General features: G+C 54.3%; 1 protein-coding gene across 3 annotated transcripts; it reads right to left on the bottom strand.

Annotated features, from left to right (window-relative positions):
- Window positions 1–2,188: 2,188 nt before the first annotated feature.
- On the bottom strand, window positions 2,189–17,062 carry TMEM130 (transmembrane protein 130). Of its 3 annotated transcripts, none has more exons than XM_055562311.1 (8): window positions 16,978–17,062; window positions 10,020–10,325; window positions 8,035–8,194; window positions 6,863–7,029; window positions 6,093–6,177; window positions 4,850–5,052; window positions 2,856–2,968; window positions 2,189–2,377 (listed from the first exon to the last, which is right to left on the bottom strand). In XM_055562311.1, the coding sequence occupies exons 1-8, from the start codon at window positions 17,060–17,062 to the stop codon at window positions 2,189–2,191; spliced, it is 1,308 nt and encodes a 435-aa protein (XP_055418286.1). The 3 variants fall into 3 exon arrangements, with proteins under 3 accessions (XP_055418286.1, XP_055418287.1, XP_055418288.1); XM_055562312.1 differs by having other exon boundaries at window positions 2,189–2,341; XM_055562313.1 differs by lacking the exon at window positions 10,020–10,325 and having other exon boundaries at window positions 2,189–2,341.
- Window positions 17,063–17,410: the final 348 nt, after the last annotated feature.

The raw sequence follows: 17,410 nt of genomic DNA, 5'->3' as shown, positions 1-17,410 counted from the left end.
GGGAGAGTGGATACATGTGTGTGTGTATATATATATATATATATATATATATATATATATATATATGGCTATGCTATTCACCTAAAACTATCACAACATTGTTAACTGGCTATATCCAGGTGCTTATTCGCTCATTTGTATCCGACTCTTTGAAACCCTAAGGACCGTAGCCCACTAAGCTAAAAGTCCATGGGACTTTTCAGGGAGGAATACTGGAGTGGGTTGCCATTTCCTCCTCCAGGGGATCTTCCCAACCCAAGGATCTAATGCGCATCTCCTGTGTTTCCGGCGTTGCAAGGGGATTCTTTACCCGCTGAGCCATCAGGGAAGCCAGGTGGCACTAGTGATAAAGGACTCGTCTGCCGATGCAGGAGACGTAAGAGACATGGGTTCAATCCCTGGGTGGGGAAGAGCCCCTGGCAACTCATTCCAGTGTTCTTGCCTGGAGAATTGCATGCACAGAGGAGCCTGGTGGGCTACAGTTCAAAGGGTTGCAAAGAGTCAGACACAACTGAACGACTAAGCGTGCAAACTGAATCTCTTTTCTCAAACCTAAGTCCTAGTGTTTGAACAAAGTTCAAGAGGCCCTGCTGGAGACAGGAAGCTCTCACACTTGAGGGTGCACTGGGGCTGCCCTAGGAGCTGTTTCGGGTGTGGCATGGGGCCCAGGGATCCGTATTTCCAAGTTCCCAGGTGCGGCCTACGTCCCACCCTGACCAAGAGTCACCCCCAGAGTCTCAGACTTAAGAGTCACCTGGGGGCGCCTGGACCCACCTCCAGGGGACCCTCAGGAGCCCGATCGTCTGTGAGGCAGCCTAAGCGGCAGTTTGAGAACCACTGGTCCAAACCGAGACCGGAGCCTGGGACAGCGGCTCCATCCCGTGCACCTGCCAGAGAAATGTGTTGGGGATGTCCTGCTACATCCAAGAACCTCTCCTGCTGCCTGCAAGGCGCAAACATCCAGGCACAGAAAAGAAACTCAGCCACCCGCTCTAGGCTTGGCTATCGTTGGAGCACACAAGCTTTATTCAGCAATAACAGCAGTATTTATGAGTATGAGCTGTACAATGGTGGGGATGCTGTCTTCAGCACAGAGTCTGAGAGCAAACAATTACGGTGACAGAGCTCGGCCTCCGCGGCCCTGCTCCCTCCCCAGACAGGCCCAGGTTGCTCCCCACTCCTGCACAGTGGATGGGGTCCCGACCATGGGCTCCCTCTGTACCCACACTCTCTGCACCTGACCTGCCTCCCCCAGGCCACTGGGCCAAAGGGAGAGGGGTGGACTGGTCCCCCACCCTGGGCTCCATCCAGTCCTCTTCCCTCTCAAGGCCTCCTTGGGAGCAGTTAAGGGGGCGAGAACTCTGCCCCCCGCACAGGGTACCCAAGTTTCCCCCCAGTCTGACTCTTTTGCCACAGAGCCTCTTCCTCAATGCAAGTTGACAGGGACTCAATAAAAGAAAGTGCTGTCTACAAAGAACTTCACGCTCACAAAGCATTAGCCCTGCCCCCCACCCGACCCCCAGCAAGCAGACGGGGAACAGGGTGTCCTTAGAAGGGGACCCAGGAGCCCCTGGGACAGCACACAAAGGCAGGAGCCAGGCCCCGGAGCTGTCGGGGCCATGTGGGAAAGGTCAGGTTTCCTTTTAGCTCTGATGGAGGGGACATCTCAGCAACCAACTAACAGAGAGGGGAAGTCGTCTGAAACGTCTGGGTGACGTCATGTGTGCTTGTCCCTGTATGTAAGATCTTTCGTGATGTAGCCTTGAATTAACCATTTGTGAGCTTCCTCCTAGCCCTCTGACCTGGGCAGGGCTGCCTGGGGGAGGGAAGTGTGAACCCCAGATGGACGGCAAATGTGCCAAATGGGGGAGAAATCTGTGAGGGGCAGTGGGCACACCTAGGGGAGAACATGGACCGCGTCCAGTGTCAGAGTCCCACTTGGGGGCCTCCTCAAAGGCAAGGGGTGGGGCAGGGCTGACCGAGAGGGGCTTCCGGCCGCATAGATGGATGGATGGCTGGGAGGTGGGACTGAGCAGGGCTTGTGGAGGCGGCTAGACTGTACAGATGGATGACTGGTCAGGGCGGATGGCCTCGCACTCATGGCGTGCACCAGCCTGCCCCCGACACTGCCCAAAATTCCCGGTCAGCAGTCAGTTAACACTGAAACTGGGTTGGGGGTGGGCGGCGCTCAGACCGTGTAAGTTTTGACAGACTTGTAGAGGGGAGGCAGCAGCCCATGGTTCTCGCGGACGACCTCCAGGTACTCAGACGGCGTCTCTAGTAAGAAGGGCCCACAGCACATTTGGCAGCAGCACCGGACCCCAGTGGGCGGCTCCGGGTTCTTGTCAGACATGGGGGAAAAGTCAAAATCAGCCACCTATGGTGAATAAAACCCCACGGGTCAATCACCCTCCCGCCCACCTGCAGCCCCGTGAGGTGGCCTTACGAGCTCAGCAGCCCGGCTGGGCAGCCTCTTACAAGCTCAGCTGCCTGGTTGCAGCACGCACAGAAACACCTTTTGGACACTACACGGGGCTTCCCTGTGCCCTTGGCTTTTCTGCTTTCTGGGTTTCCCCTGCTTTTGGCTGCCCTCTCCTTTACCAGTTCGTGGGCATGGTGGGCAGGCCAAGGGCAAGCAGAGTAGGGTAAGTGACATCAGAAGCAACCAACTTTATCAACGGGGCCCCAGTTATGGATGCTTCATGGGTACTTCAGCCCCATCCCTGGGGTCTTGCTCTGATATCCAGAGCACCTCCTAGACCCCCTGGTCTCCCCCTCGCCCTCTCTGCAGATCCTCTCCTGTCAAGGCCAGGAGTCCAGCCTCCCCACCCCACCCCACCCCACCGAGCACCCACCTCCACCATGTCCTTCTGGTGAGTAGCATTCCTCAGGGTCATGTACATGATGAAGGCCAGCATCATGGTGAGGAGCGTGGCACACGGGAAAGCAAAGACAGCCGGCTGGATGCCTGGGAGGAAGAGGGGGTTGAGCCACGAGCCTGGGCAGTCAGTGCTGAACACCAGCTCTCAGGGTACAGCACAGGGGAGAGAACAGAGCCCACCAGAGCCTTTTCCTTCTTTGTGTACGTGCATCCCAGTCAAGCAACTCCAATAGGCAAATCCAGGATTTCACAAAACCCAAGGTAGGGTCTGTTGGGGTTTTAAAGCGATACTTGATAGTAACTTTCAAAGGGTGCAACTGAATTTCCCACCAGAGTGTGGGCTGGACTCATAGCAACTTGCTTCTAAACAGTGGCAGAGGACAGAGGGGTGACGTACAACTTCCAAGCCTAGACCATGAAAGACCCAGCAGCTTCCTCCTTTCTCTCTCGGGTGACTTGTGTTGGGGAAGGAGGCCAGGGCATGAGGACACCCAAGCATCCCTGTGACCTCCAGCAGCTCTGGGCTTGCTCGCTTAGATCCTGTTGCGGAGAAGCCACAGGGCAGAACAAGAAGAGCCCAGCGGGTCCTGGGTTCAAATCTTGGCTCTGCCCAGGTGACCTGACAGTCATGCTGACCCACGAGGTGGCCGTGGAGATGCAACCAGGTGAGGCAGGCACAAGGCAGGTGATCAGCAAGTGTGGGTTCCTTCTCACCCTTCTCCCACTCTCCTCCTGGTAGAGACACCACTGTACACCAAAAGGATCTGTCTCTGAGGAAAGGCAGCATGGATTACCTGCAGTGCCAGCTTTCTACGCAGGATGCAGGGGATCCCAGGTGCTCAGTGCCCAGGAGGTGCTGGGGGAGTCAGGGCCCAAGGCCCCCAGGGATGCCCGCAGGTCAAAGAGTCTGCCTGGCACACAGGGTCAGCCAGGGCCCAGGGCAGAGCATGGAGTCGGCTCAAGGAGGAGGGACTGGGAGACTGAAGGGGGTGGTAACCACATCTGGTGCATTGATAGGGTCAACCTTGGGGAAAGTGCAGCTGTGGGGGGGAGTCCCCTTTAATACTACACAGGGTGGGACCTGGCTGAGCATCTGAAAGACCATCCCTAGGGCCTGGGATCCTTTCTCCTCTACAGAAGAAAGCCCTCTTCTGGGGGAGGACATTTCCAGAGGACCCCCTGGAAGTGAAGGGGAGAACCTGATGCTGTCATCAGCCAATCCCAAGGCTGCGAGCCAGCAGCTGGACCATGTGACTGTTTGGAGAAGAGTATGCCGGGGGGACGGCTGGGCATCCACGTGAATGGGAGAGACTGCACCGCACACTGTCTGAGCTGCCCGCACTCCCTGGGAGACTTCTGACAGCCCAGTGAGGCCGGCACAGTCGCCATCGGAGATGCTCGTTTTGGTGGAAACGAACACACGGAGACGCAGGTGATGGGGCGGGGGTGACGGCAGTGAAGGATGGAGGGCTCGTGCTGGGGACAAGGGAGGCAGAGGTCACGTGTGGGAGGGACGCTGCCCACTGGCAGCGCTGGTGGCAACACGAGAGCTGAAGTTGGGATGATCCCAGGGCAAAACGGTATGGATGGCGCTGGCCCAAATGGTGGGTGCCGGGGCTGGGAGCAGGGGCATGGACAGCGGCGCTGGTGGCCGCCAGGGTGGCTGCTACGGCCGCGCTGACGCTGGCGCGCGGAGATGTCACGGCTGGTGCAGCTGGTGTTGAGAGTGGTGTTGCTGGGACTGAAGGCGGCTGGTATCGGGGGGCTAGAGCAGTGGCCGATGGCACTAGAGTTTGGTGGTGGTGCTGTGGGTGGTCAGCAATGGTGCTGACTGGGGCCGGCAAGGTTACCGACGATTCTAGTAATAGTGGGATTGGCTGCTGACGGCCACTGGTGGATCAAGGGTAACTGGTGGTGGTGGGAGGATTGGCTGGCTTCTGCTGGGAGCAGAGGCAAAGTGTCACTTACTGGAGGGCCACACCTGGATCTTGTGGTACTGGTGCGTCTTGCTGATGACGTTCTCAGCCTGGATGCTGAAGCAGTAGTCCCCGGGATCCCGGAAGATGTGGGTCAGGTTGTAAGCCGTGCTGTCCACGGACACCGGGTGGCATTCCCCTTCCTCCAGCGGGAGGCATTCGGGCTTAAGACGCCAGCACACGTTCAGAGGGGGGCTGCAGGGAAATGGGGGGGGATGTTTTTTCAGCTTGCCAAGGGGTGTGAGCACAGACCAAGTCCAAGAAAGGTCAGGCAGTCGTGAACTTCAGTGTTCTTTCCAGGAAAGAACACCCAGGTGCCCAGGCCTCCACGGAATATGGTAGTACATTAGAGATGGCCCGAGACTCCAAGGGGAGGCCAGGGCAGTGACACATACAGGGACATGCACAGACTGCTGGGCGAGGCAGAATGCATGCTCCAGTGATGCCCTTGGTGTTTCAAGGGGACGGAGAAGCATGCTCTTCAATGAGGAAGTCAGGGAAGGCTTTCTGGAGGAGGTGGCATTTGAGTAGGATCTGAAAGGATAAGTGGGCTTTCTATAGATTTGAAGGGGTGAGGGCATTCCCACGTTGCAGACAGCCCCACAAGGCCAGTGCTCCCTCCCCTGGACCCTGAGAATGGAGTCATGCTGTGACTCTCCAATGGCCCAGTGAAGGGTGGGCTCGCCACTCTGTGTGTTCCCTAACTTGGGTCCCCTCAGGGATGAAATCCAGTTGTCATGTATGGATGTCACAGTTAGACTATAAAGAAAGTTGAGCGCTGAAGAACTGATGCTTTTCAACTGTGGTGCTGGAGAAGACTCTTAAGAGTCCCTTGGACTGCAAGGAGATCCAACCAGTCCATCCTAAAGGAAATCAGTCCTGAACATTCATTGGAAGGACTGATGCTGAAGCTGAAACTCAATACTTTGGCCACCTGATGGAAAGACTTGACTCACCTGAAGAGACCCTGATGCTGGGAAAGATTGAGGGCAGGAGGAGAAAGGGACAACAGAGGATGAGATGGTTGGATGGCATCACTGACTCGATGGACATAAGTTTGAGCAAGCTCTGGAAGTTGGTGATGGACAGGGAAGCCTGGGGTGCTGTAGTCCATGGGGTCGCAGAGTCGGACACGACTGAACGACTGAACTGAACTGAAACAAAGTCAGGAGCCTCTCAGAGGGAGTGTGGACAGGACCACAGACCAAGCACGGTGTGCGCCAGGCTTCACTCACCTCCCCAGGAAGTTCAAGGTCACTACCATCTTTTGGAAGGTCTGAATTAGGGTGGGCCCCAAGACTTGGATGCCTCGAAGGGTTTCTGAAAAGCAAAGAAGAAGACCTCATTATACGTGGTGGCTGACGACAGCTGTCTCGGGGCTCCCGGGGTTCCTGGGCTGTGCAACCACCTGTCCACTTGGCCCCCCGGGAGGGCAGGTCACAGGTCACATCCAGAGTCCTGCTTCCCCATCAGCAGCAGATGCTGGAGCTGCTTAGACTGAGACTGCTGGGGGAAGCCAGAAGGACTCTGGTAAGCAGGACCTGGGGCTGGCTTAGGATAACCACCTCCCTCCCCACCATCTGGGCTGTGTGGGGGGCAGGGGACCAGCACCCTGTTAGCATGACTGAGAAATCGGCTGCAGCTGCCCCAGTGCCCCGTCTTGACAAAGCCAGGAGTGGCGGGTCTGGAGGCTCCCTCCCGGTGCAGCCGACCAGGGCCGTCCCAACCCCGACAGGACAATGTAGACAGAAAGAGAGTGACGGGGATGCACCCTATCACGGCACAGTGTCTGGGCTCTGCCACTCGGTGCCCCCAACCTCCTCCATGGCCTTCAGGGCCCTCTTAGAAGTGGGCAATGACAGACCCCTCACAGGGCTGCCAAGGGAGCTGAAGAGAGGCTGTGCAAGCCACTCTGATCTGTATGTGCTCCAGCCCTGGAAGGAGTGGTACCCAGGGCTCCTCGACGACCCAAACAGTCAACCCACACCAACCCCTCAAGACTCACCCTGCAGCTTCAGCGAGGCGGAGAAGTCACCTGTCTTCTGCAGAATGCCCTTCCTGGCGTCCGGCGTGACCTGCTCCCACCCTGCCACCACCTTGACCTTCACGGTGAAGGATCCGATGATGGAATAGTTATAATAGATGGTACCATCTCTGGTCACCATCTGGGTGCTGTATGGTGTGGGGAGGGGAGAGATGACAGAAGTGATCCACGTGACTTTTTAGGGTCAGCGGTTGGGTGTACAGTGACACATTCAGACCAATGTCATTTTGCAAGGAAAAATGTCACCTCAGCAGCAGTCCCCAGGGCCAGCCAGGTCATGAGGTCAGCTGACCTACATGGGTGGAGTGGCTGCTGGTCATCTTTGGACTTGTAAGTTACAGGTAGAAGAACTCTTAGCAACAGGCGCCTGTCACCTGCCAGGAAGTGCTCTGCAACCCCATCCAGACCAAGGAAAGACCGTGTGTTAGATAGAGATGATCTGGGAAGGGGAGAAATATGAACTTTGGAGTTAAGACAAATCTGGCTTTGAATCTCAGCTCCAAATTTCTTATCTACATAACTCTCAGCCTTACTTTTCTCATCTGTAGAACAGGAAGAATCATACCTCCATCTTAAGTTATGACATTTTCCTCTACAATTACCTGAATCACTTTGAAAGGAACTTGAGTAACAATAAAGAAAATATTTTTGTTGATTTGTTGATGCTCTTTATATATGAAGTTTATTGAACCTTTACCTATTATATATCTTCTAAATATTTTCCTCCAGTTTAACCATTATCTTTTGGCTCAACTTGCTTCTTTCATTTCAAATTTTAAATCTGATGATGCCAAACTTAGCATTTTTTTTTCCTTTACAGTTTCTACCTTTTATTTATATTCTTAGAAATGCCTTCCCCACTGCCAAACTATTCAATTGCAGGGGATCATCGCCTACATTCCAATCTAGTCCTGGTTTATTATGTTTACTGTTTACTATTTTAAATCTGTAAATTTGGAACAAGTTTTGTTAGGGATTAGACTGGCTCACACTGGTCCCCAGGGACCCCGAGTTTGGCATAGAGCAGGTGTGCAAGGCATGTTTGGAGTGACAGTGAGCAGGTGAAGATAGCAGAGTACAGAGCACTCCACACAGGCCAGGACTCTGGGGCATCAAAGGGGGTCAGAACATACCCGTCTCCGAAGTCCCAGCTGTAGAGGAACGAGGCGTTCTTGAAGAAGTTGCTGGGGTCGTGGAGGAGGAAGGAGACTTTAAGGACTGTCTTGGTGAGGTAGGAGCTGGGCCAGGGCAGGGAGGTGTTCTGGGTGACCACAAGGTTCCCCACGAGGAACTCTGGGAGGGAGAAACCACGGGAGGGTGAGTCCCCTGCCCCCAGGGTGGAGGAGGGCAGAGCCATGTGCCAGCTGGCAGGGCAGCCTCTCCCCCACCCGACCTCCTGACTGTCACCGTTGTGGTAACAAGAGGGGACCCTGCAGGTCTCTGAACACAGAGGCATACACCTCCCTCCTAGGCACTGCCCCGGGCCAGTGGATGCTGGTGAAGGCTCACTTCCTGTCTTACACGTACAGTTCGCTCCTGTACCCCTTTCACCAGGACCCTGAACTTTCTGGCGCAAAAGATGCCCAGGACCAGAAGGAAATGCACAGGCTTTTAAATCAATTCTTGGGAAATACTTCAAAGTATTAGATGAGCCTAGAAAAAAAACGAGCATTTCTACTGACCACATGTGTTGTTGCTTCGTCACTAAGTCGTGTCTGACTCTTTGTGACCCCATGGACTGTAGCCCGCCAGGCTCCTCTGTCCGTGGGATTCTCCAGGCAAGAATCCTGAAGTGGGTTGCCATTTCCTTCTCCTGGGGATCTTCCCAACCCAGGGATGGAACCACATCTCATGCACTGCAGGTGGATTATTTACCACTGAGCCACCTGGGAAGCCCATTGCCAAGTACATGTGTGTACATATTTAAGGTATACATACATTAAACACAGTTGATCAAATTGGTCATAGAATTTCATTTTGATCTTTAAAAATTTACAAGCATGAGTACTCTCTCAGGCTAAAACACACTCTTTGTAAAGATCATTATTATTACAAATTATAATCAGTATTCTTATGGTTGCATACTTAGCTTGTTGCTATTTTCCTCTGTTATTATAGAAACTGTGAGGAACACTTTCGTGCATAAACCATTACCCAAATGGAGGTTTATTACTCGAAGGTAAGTTCTTTAATAGATTGTAGGGATTTCCCTGGGGCTTCTTCCCTGGTAGCTCAGCTGGTAAAGAATCTGCCTGCAATGCAGGAGATGCCGGTTTGATTCCTGGGTCAGGAAGATCCCCTGGAGAAGGGATAGGCAACCCACTCCAATATTCTTGGGCTTCCCTGGTGGCTCAGACAGTAAAGAATCCGCCTGCAGTGCAGGAGACCTGGGTTTGATCCCTGGGTCGGGAAGATCCCCTGGAGGAGGGCATGGCAACTGACTCCAGTATTCTTGCCTGGAGAATCCCATGGACAGAAGAGCCTGGCAGGCTACAGTCCGTGGGGTTGCAAAGGAGTGATTCAACACAGCATAGTACAGGGACTTCCCTGGTGGTCCAGTGGCTTAGACTCCACACTTCGAAGGTAGGGAGCCTGGGAACTAGATTCCACATGCTACAATTAAGAGTTCCCATGCTGGAACTAAAGATCCTGCATGCAGATAAGACCCAGTGCAGCCAAATAAATAAGAAGAAAAAATTGATTGTAAACTCCAAGAAAGCAGGGAGTTCTTGGAAATAGAACGGAGGGAGGGTGTGAGGGAGGAAGAAGGGAAAAAAGAGAAGGGTAGGGTAGGGGGGATAGGGAAAGAGAGAAAGAGAAAGAAGGATCGGAAGACTAAAATAACTTCCAGCCACTGATACATATGGATCAGCTCCTCCCCCAAGGCCTGTATTAGTTGACACCCCAGTAGCAAATACGCACTTTGTGTCCATTTCAGCACAGCCCTGCCAGCAGTGGGTATTACCATCTTCTGATCCTTTGTTAACTCAACTGACAGCAACTGAAAACCATGGGTCTAATCTGCCCATGTGTGATGGTTGTGATGCCTATGCCAGGCTGGTTGTTTTCTCTGCCCCAAGAGCCTGAAGGCAAATCAGCGAGGAGGGAAGGTCCTCACCTGTGATGGGGAGGACGAGGAGGCTCCTGGCCACAGGCTGGCACATCCCACAGTTGGCGGCGGTGACCCAGACGGAGACCGGGAAGTCCCCGGGCACGCTCCCCACGACGCGGATGGTGGAGCTGAAAGCCTCGTCCGCCTTCCCCGTGAGCAGCAGTGGGGTGTGGATCCAGTGGAAGTGGTAGAGGCGGGTGCTGGCGGGCAGAGCCAGGCTGCCGTTGTCGTCGGCCACCAGGCTGGCCATGATGGTCACCTCTGCCCCCGTGGTGGCAGGGCCATCGGTGGTGAGCTGAAGTTCATACAGGCCTAGGAACCCAGAAACAAAGGCTGTGTTTCAGGAGAGGGCATGGCCAGGAGCCACACTGCCCCACGCTGCGTGGGCGTCTATTCATCTCATGGGTGGAGAAACTGAGTCAGGTCAAGGGACAAGCCCAAGGATCATACGATTAGCACATTGCCAAGTGGAGACTCGAACCCAGGCCCAGCTGACTCCAAACCCCACACTCTTTCCACTGTCTCAATTTATTTTCTTTTTTCATGCCAGCCACGCAGGGCCTTACAGAGCATGAGTCTGCTGACCTGGCCAGGTTTCTCAGCTACAAAAATGACCATCAGTTCATGTCACAGGAGGAAACACTGCAGCTGCTGCCCAGAAAGGCGCCCTCCCGCATCACCCACTCTTTGGGCCCAAGCTTTACATGTGAAACAAAATTTCAAGTTGAAACACAGAGCTGAATCTGGATCCCCTTAGAGGCCTCATGCCTTGACACGGCAGAACAAGCCTCGGGAGGAAGGGTCACTGTGATCCAAGACTGGGCCCTTCTCTTTGATCTCAGTCTGCAAATCCACAAACTGAGAGCTTCTAGATCTGAGCCACCCGATACGGTTGGTTCCACTGCCACGTGGGGCTCCTGAAGCTTCAGTCAAAAGGAAACAAACTTCAAACCCACTTTCTTGGTCGCACTGGCCACGTTCCAAGGGCTCAACGGCCGCATGTGGCCAAGGGTCACGAGAGTGGACACTGTGGATACAGATCTTTGTTATCACAGAAAGGCTCCATGGGACCACACGTTCTCAGGGACCTCCAGGGTCTCGGCCGGGGTCAGCAGTGGGGCGCTCGGATTCCAGCTGGGTCCGCTCCTTGAGGAACTTTAACTGACATATTGGGCATACAGCTCTTACAGGGAACCTGGGAATTAAGACTTGCAGGTTGCAAGCGGAGAACAGGGCCTGGGGACTTCCCTGGTGGTCAGTGGCTAAGACTCTGCACTCCCAACGCAGGGGGCCTGGGTTCAATCCCTGGTCAGGGAACTAGATCCCTCATGTCATAACTGAAAAAAAACAAAGATTCCTCATGCTGCAACTGAAAAAAAGATCCTGCATGCTGCAACAAAGAAGAAAGATCCCATGTGCCTCAAGGAAGACCTGGCATGGCCAAATAATATAAATAAATAATTTTTTTAAATAAACAAATATTTTTTCAAAAGAGAGAGAACAGGGCCTGGTGGACATGGAATGGAGACCATGTAAGAGACCTTTTAAATAATACTCCCCACCCGACCAAGACCATTCAGTCTTACACTGAATGTAAGACTAATTATAATCTGAAAATACAGAAAGGTATAAAATTTTTTTAAAAAAGAAAACTTTTAAAATAATCAGCAACGATCCCTCTTACTATATTTGGACATTGCCTACTATTTTTTCAAATGATGCTTACTCTGAGATTATTCCACTGTTGTTGCTGGTTTTGCATATCAAGCATCTTCCTAAGTTATTATGCTTCACCTGCTTTAGATAGCTGCAGATTTTTATCATACTCACGGGTAAGATTTTAAAAATCAGGTTTATTTCCATCACAGAAGTTAAGACAGGGACTTCCCTGGAATCTTCAGTGGTTAAGATCCCATGCTCCCAATGCAGGGGGCATGGGTTCGATCTCTGACTGGGGAACTAAAATCTTGCATGCCACACAGTACAGAGCGGCCACACACACACACAGTAATACATGCACATAAAGAGTATTAGAAGTGTCCTATTACCCTACCCCCCAAAAAAACAACAGCTGCTAACAGATTAAGGTCCTCTGGCTCTTTTTCATGCACCAAAGTTCCAACTTTGTCAGCATCACCCTCTGCACACAACTCTGCATTATTTTTTTTCCATATTACGACACGTCAAAAGCATGTCCGCGGGGGTCCTAACATGAACTTCAGTGGTTGCAAGATAATCCCTCAAGCAGGTGTATCTGAATTCCCAGAACTCTTCCCTCTCGTCAAGAGCACTACTGTGTGTTTCGGTAATTCTTTTCCTGCAATTTGGGTTTTCCTTTTCAGGTGCGATGTCTGAAGGGCTTGCGAGGTTAGAGACTGTCCAGCCTGTGGCAGGGCACACCTGGGCAGATGAGGTGATACAGAAGGAAGGGAGGAGGGACCACAACACCCACCCCCATCATTTCAGCCCCTCCCACCTCTCCCTTTCCCAGGCATAGGCACCCCCTCCCTTGGCTTCTGGTACCTCCTAAATGCTGATGGAACCCAGGAACAGTGACTTCAATTCTACTAAGCAGTAATGTAGTAGCTACTAACCACATGCCATTATGTTTAATCACTTAAATGTAATTAATACTAAAAAATTCAGTCCCTCCATTGCACCAGAGCCACATTTCAAGCTCTCAAGAGCCCTAGCTCTCCCGGACAGCACAGATGGAAAATATATCCTTCATCATCCAAAGTTCTGTAGGCCAGGGATGCAGCAGCAGTCCCCAGGCTTTTTGGCACCTGGGGCCAGTTTCGTGGAAGATAATTCTCCCACTGAGCTGGGTAGAGAGCGGGGTATGGATATTTTCAGGATGATTCAAGTGCATCACGTTTATTGTGCACTTCATTTCTCTCATTACTACATCAGCTGCACTTCAGATCATCAGGCATTAATCCCAGAGGCTGGGGTCCCCTGCTCTAGACCCCCTGGCTTTCTCCCCTCCCAAAGCTACCATTCTCATTACCTGTCATTCTCTGTCTGGTTAGAGGATCCCTGGGCCCCTGCCACTCTCGCTGCTCCTCTCCATCACTACGAACACCACTTGTGTGTGTGTGTGTGTGTGTCCTCAGTCACTCAGTTGTGTCTGACTCTTTGCGACCCCATGGACTGTAGCCTGCCAGGCTCCTCTGTCCATGGGATTATCTAGGCAAGAATACTGGTGTGGGTTGCCATTTCCTCCTCCAGGGGATCTTCCCAACCCAGGGATCAAGCCCATGTCTCTTGTGTCTCCTGCACTGGCAGGCGGATTCTTTACCAGTAGCGCCACCCTGGGAAGCCCCCATCCAGTAGATGACTGCTCCATCCTACCCGCTGACCCTTGGTCTCCAGTCCTGCCCTACCCTCAGCCACCCCAGCAAGCAGCTTCCTGCACAGTTCATCTGATCATGGGCCGGCCTCCAGGTAGAGGGAATCCACATTCATGTCTTGGCACATCCATGCTGTAGCTTTAACACTTGCTCTGTCCTTCATAGCCTCAAGGCTTTTGCACATCCTGTCCCCACTACTCTTCTTCACTTAGCTGTCTGTGGATATAACTTCTTCCAGGAAGCCCTCCCTGACTCCCACCCCCCGCACCCCCATCTCTTCAGCACTCTTCCAACAGCTTGGCACACAGCTCACCCTGGGTTGGGATAGACATTTCCTCATTTCCCCTAACTGTACTGCAAGCTCCCTGAGGGCAGGACAGGGGTCATCCCCGTCTCCTCCTAGCCTAGTCAAGCACTCGGCACCAAGTAGGGGTTGGACACTGTGCTGTGGAGTGGCACCTGGAGAGAAGGGTGTGGCAGGGGTACCAGCCCACCTGGTGCTGCCCTAGAAAACTCTTCATCCAGGTGCTGCAGACTGAGCCCCTTCCTTGGGCCCCACCCCACAGCTCTGAGGGGACCCAAAAGTACAGGACATGCCCCCTGCCCTTGTGGGGTTCACGAGAGACCTGTTGATTCAGCCAAACTGGAAGGTGACCGAGTGGGTCCTCAGCTGGATCCCATTCACCCTGAGACACCATGTCGCCTGCCCCTACTGGGGACTCTGTCTCCAGCCTTTTGGTCACTCATGTTACACATCGGTTCCGAATCCCTTTCCTTGATGCCATATTTTGAATTATAAAGTCATCTGAGCTAGCATTGCAAAAGGGACCAGCAGTGTCTTAATCTCAGAGAGAATTCCAGACAGAAGTCTCTCCAAGAAAACATAGTGTATGGCTGAGTCCCTTTGCTGTCCACCTGACATTATCACCATGTTATTAATCTGCTATGCTACTGCTGCTGCTAAGTCGCTTCAGTCGTGTCCGACTCTGTGAGACCCCATAGACGGCAGCCCACCAGGCTCCCCCGTCCCTGGGATTCTCCAGGCAAGAACACTGGAGTGGGTTGCCATTTCCTTCTCCAATGCACGAAGGTGAAAAGTGAAAGTGAAGTCATTCAGTCGTGTCCGACTCTTCGCGACCCTATGGACTGCAGCCTACCAGGCTCCTCCGTCCATGGGATTTTCCAGGCTAGAGTACTGGAGTGGGGTGCCATTGCCTTCTCCAATTAATCTGCTATACTCCAACATAAAATAAAAGCTAAAAAAAAAAAACTTTCAAAGATTCTTTAAATTGAAAAAAAAAAAAAAAAACAGTGTAGGTTTTACACTGGGGAACCTGAGTCCCCAAGGGCTCCCAGGGGATAACGCTACTGCCTGGGGTCAGAATAAATCCGCATTGCCCCAGGCTAAGTCCCTCTGGCTGGGGGGCAGCCTCTGGTGGGGGTGGGTGGGGGGGCCAGCCTTTGGCCAGGCTGCCGCAGAAGGAGGTGCTGAGATGAGAGGCCATTTCCACCCTTCACCCTCTTGCTCTTGCCCACCGTCTCCCCCCCACAAGGAGAGGCACGTGGGCCAGAGCAAGGCTGGCAGGTGGCAGGGACATTCGGCTGCATGCTAATGGCCGGCCAGCATCTGCAGCAAGACGGGCGCATGTCAGAGCGATGATGAGGACGAGACGACGCAGATTGGTTGCCAGGGGAATGGAATAGGGGGGCAGCCGGCTCAGCTGGGTGGAGGGACAGGGTGGGGGAGGGCAGGGGATGTGGCTACAGCAAACGCAGCTACAGCAAGCAGTGGCCCAGCTCCTGGGAGCCATCCCCTCCACCACCCATCCAGATGCTGAGACTCCAAGGGCGCTTTGTGTTTTTGTTTTTTAAAGCAGGTATTTCACAGCCCCTGGGTGATGCTGCCCCTCGTCTTCAGGGTCTCAGAATTGTCCAGAATCTGAAATGCACCATGAAGTCTTTGCCACCTGTGGCTGAAGGGACCAAGCCCCGGTTGGGTAACCTACCTGTCGAAATCCATGTTTCCTGTTCGGGAGTCCAGGTGCCCTGGCTTTGGAGTACAGAGCAGCCCAGGCCAGGGTTGAGGGACCCCAGAGGCACCCCAGTGGCCCAGAGCTGAGAGGGCCACAGCAAGATGTGAAGTGGCAAGAGCCACGAAGCTTGACCTGTGGAAGAATGCCCACCAGCAGGCTCCCTTGGATTCCACCTGGAGCATGTACATACTCCCTGACCACACAGCCTGCAGGGGCCCTAGAACCTTCTAGAAAAGGGCTACATCGGCCTTTGCACCTTGTACATGTTGTCAGCCCAAAACACTTCCCGAAGTACCTCTGAAGTGTGAACAACACAACCTGGAATTAATGAATGGTCCAGGACACCAACTTCTGACTTCAACCCTTGGTACAGGAAGCGTGCCTGAGTCTGACTTAGACCTGGGGAGGCTGCAAAAGGGCTTCTGAATCTTTCTCTCCTGTGGGTTTTCCCCAACCGCATCTCAGTTGTTTCGACTGTATCATGGGTGCAGTAGGCCAGGCTGGGAACTACATATGATTTCCAAAGAATTAATCCCCTCCTACTTTTTTTTTCCCGGCAATTTAGGCCACATTGATCATTTCTGGACACCTGTAAACCCAACAGACAGGAGACCTCATTTCTATGTGAATATCCAGGGAGAAGCAGATTATCCTGACCGAGCACAAAATTCTCTTAACATTCACTCCTAAGATGCAGGGTTTTTACTTTCCCTTGTGGCTTTCATTTCACAAGTTAGGATTAGATCTCTTCTTCTCTCTACCATTGTTTGAAGGGGGGGACGGGGCATGATGAACATATTGGATAATATTGAATAGCTGCATTCAATAATCTTGAACGCACCCAATAGCTGCCAACAGTCTACTCCAAACTCTCCAACCTGGGTCCCCTTTATTTTGTCGCCAAAATGGCCCAGAAAAGTGGGGTGCTGGCCTTCGGGCGGTGAGGAGGTGGGGATGCTAGAAGCACAGCCCCGGGGGACCACGGAGTGGTACCCAGCGGATTCAGCTCGGGGTCCATTTTGGAAACCATTCCCAGAGAGGAAATGGCAGGCTGGCTTCCCGGGCTCTGAAAATCGCATCCCCCCGCCCCCAACCACCACCCCGAAGCCGAAAAGGAGCTGGGTGGCACGCCTCTCCCAATAAGGCAACATTTGGAGGCAATCTGGCCGCACTCCCTGTGGTCTGTGGCGTGACGACCGACCCCAGCATCCCTGGTCCCCCCGCAGCATCCTCTCCCACCTCCAGAGGCTTGGAGACTCCCAGGCTCCGGGATGGAGGCCCCAGCCACCACGCCGTTCCTAGGGCAGGGCCGATCTGGAGGGCCTGCAGAAGCAAGGGGCGCGGGGAGCCCCCCAAGTGCCGGCGACTTCAGGGGACAGGGGTGAAGGGACAGGCCCGTCGGGCCGTGTTCCCCTCCACAGTGCGCGGCCTCGGGAGAGGAGGGAGGTGAGCACAGGACGCAGGGCGCCACCTCCGCAGCCCCGGCTCCCGGCGAGGCCGCCGGCTCCAGACCGCCCCGAGGCCCCCGGCGCGCGGCCGACCGGGGAGGGCGGCCGGCCGATCCGCGAGGCGCCTTACCTGCGGCCACCCTAGCCGGGGCCAAGGGCAGGAGGCAAGCTAGCCAGAGGATGCGGCCGAGGCGCGGCCAGAGCGCCGGGGCCATGGCGGCGCCGGGAGCCGTTGGAACGCCAAGGGGACGCGGCTGGACTCGACTGCGGCGGCGGCCGCCCGTGGGGCGCGCGGCGAGGGCGGTGCGGGGAGGTGCGGGCGCGGCGCCGGCTCGTCCTCGCCTCGGATCGCGGAGTCTCTGCGCGTCGCCGCCGCCCACAGCCGGCCGCGCCGACCCCGGCCCACGTCAGCCGCGTTGCGCCCCCTCCCCGGCCCCCGCTGCACCCTGCCTCTCTCCGCGATCTTCCCGGCTCCCCCCGGGCCCCAGCTCCTCCAATCTGCGCCCCCTCCTCCCTCCCGTCGCCGCGCCCCTCCTCTCCCCTCGATCCCTCCCTCCCTGGTG

Source organism: Bubalus kerabau, chromosome 23 (assembly GCF_029407905.1).
Source record: "Bubalus kerabau isolate K-KA32 ecotype Philippines breed swamp buffalo chromosome 23, PCC_UOA_SB_1v2, whole genome shotgun sequence".
NCBI classification, from domain to species: Eukaryota; Metazoa; Chordata; class Mammalia; order Artiodactyla; family Bovidae; genus Bubalus; species Bubalus kerabau.
Note: the sequence above shows the minus strand (reverse complement) of the source record. Positions and strands in the feature narration are given on the sequence as shown.

Bases quoted from the DNA above. Each gene is read 5' to 3' on its own strand.
- TMEM130 (XM_055562311.1), bottom strand. From the start codon at position 17,062: ATGGCCCCGGCGCTCTGGCCGCGCCTCGGCCGCATCCTCTGGCTAGCT. The intron at 2,969-4,849 runs GTAAGTGACACT...TCTTCCTCCCAG, and splicing joins GATCCAGGTGTGGCCCTCCA to GCATCCAGCCGGCTGTCTTT. The intron at 2,378-2,855 runs GTGGGTGCTCGG...TATTCACCATAG, and splicing joins ACCAGAAGGACATGGTGGAG to GTGGCTGATTTTGACTTTTC.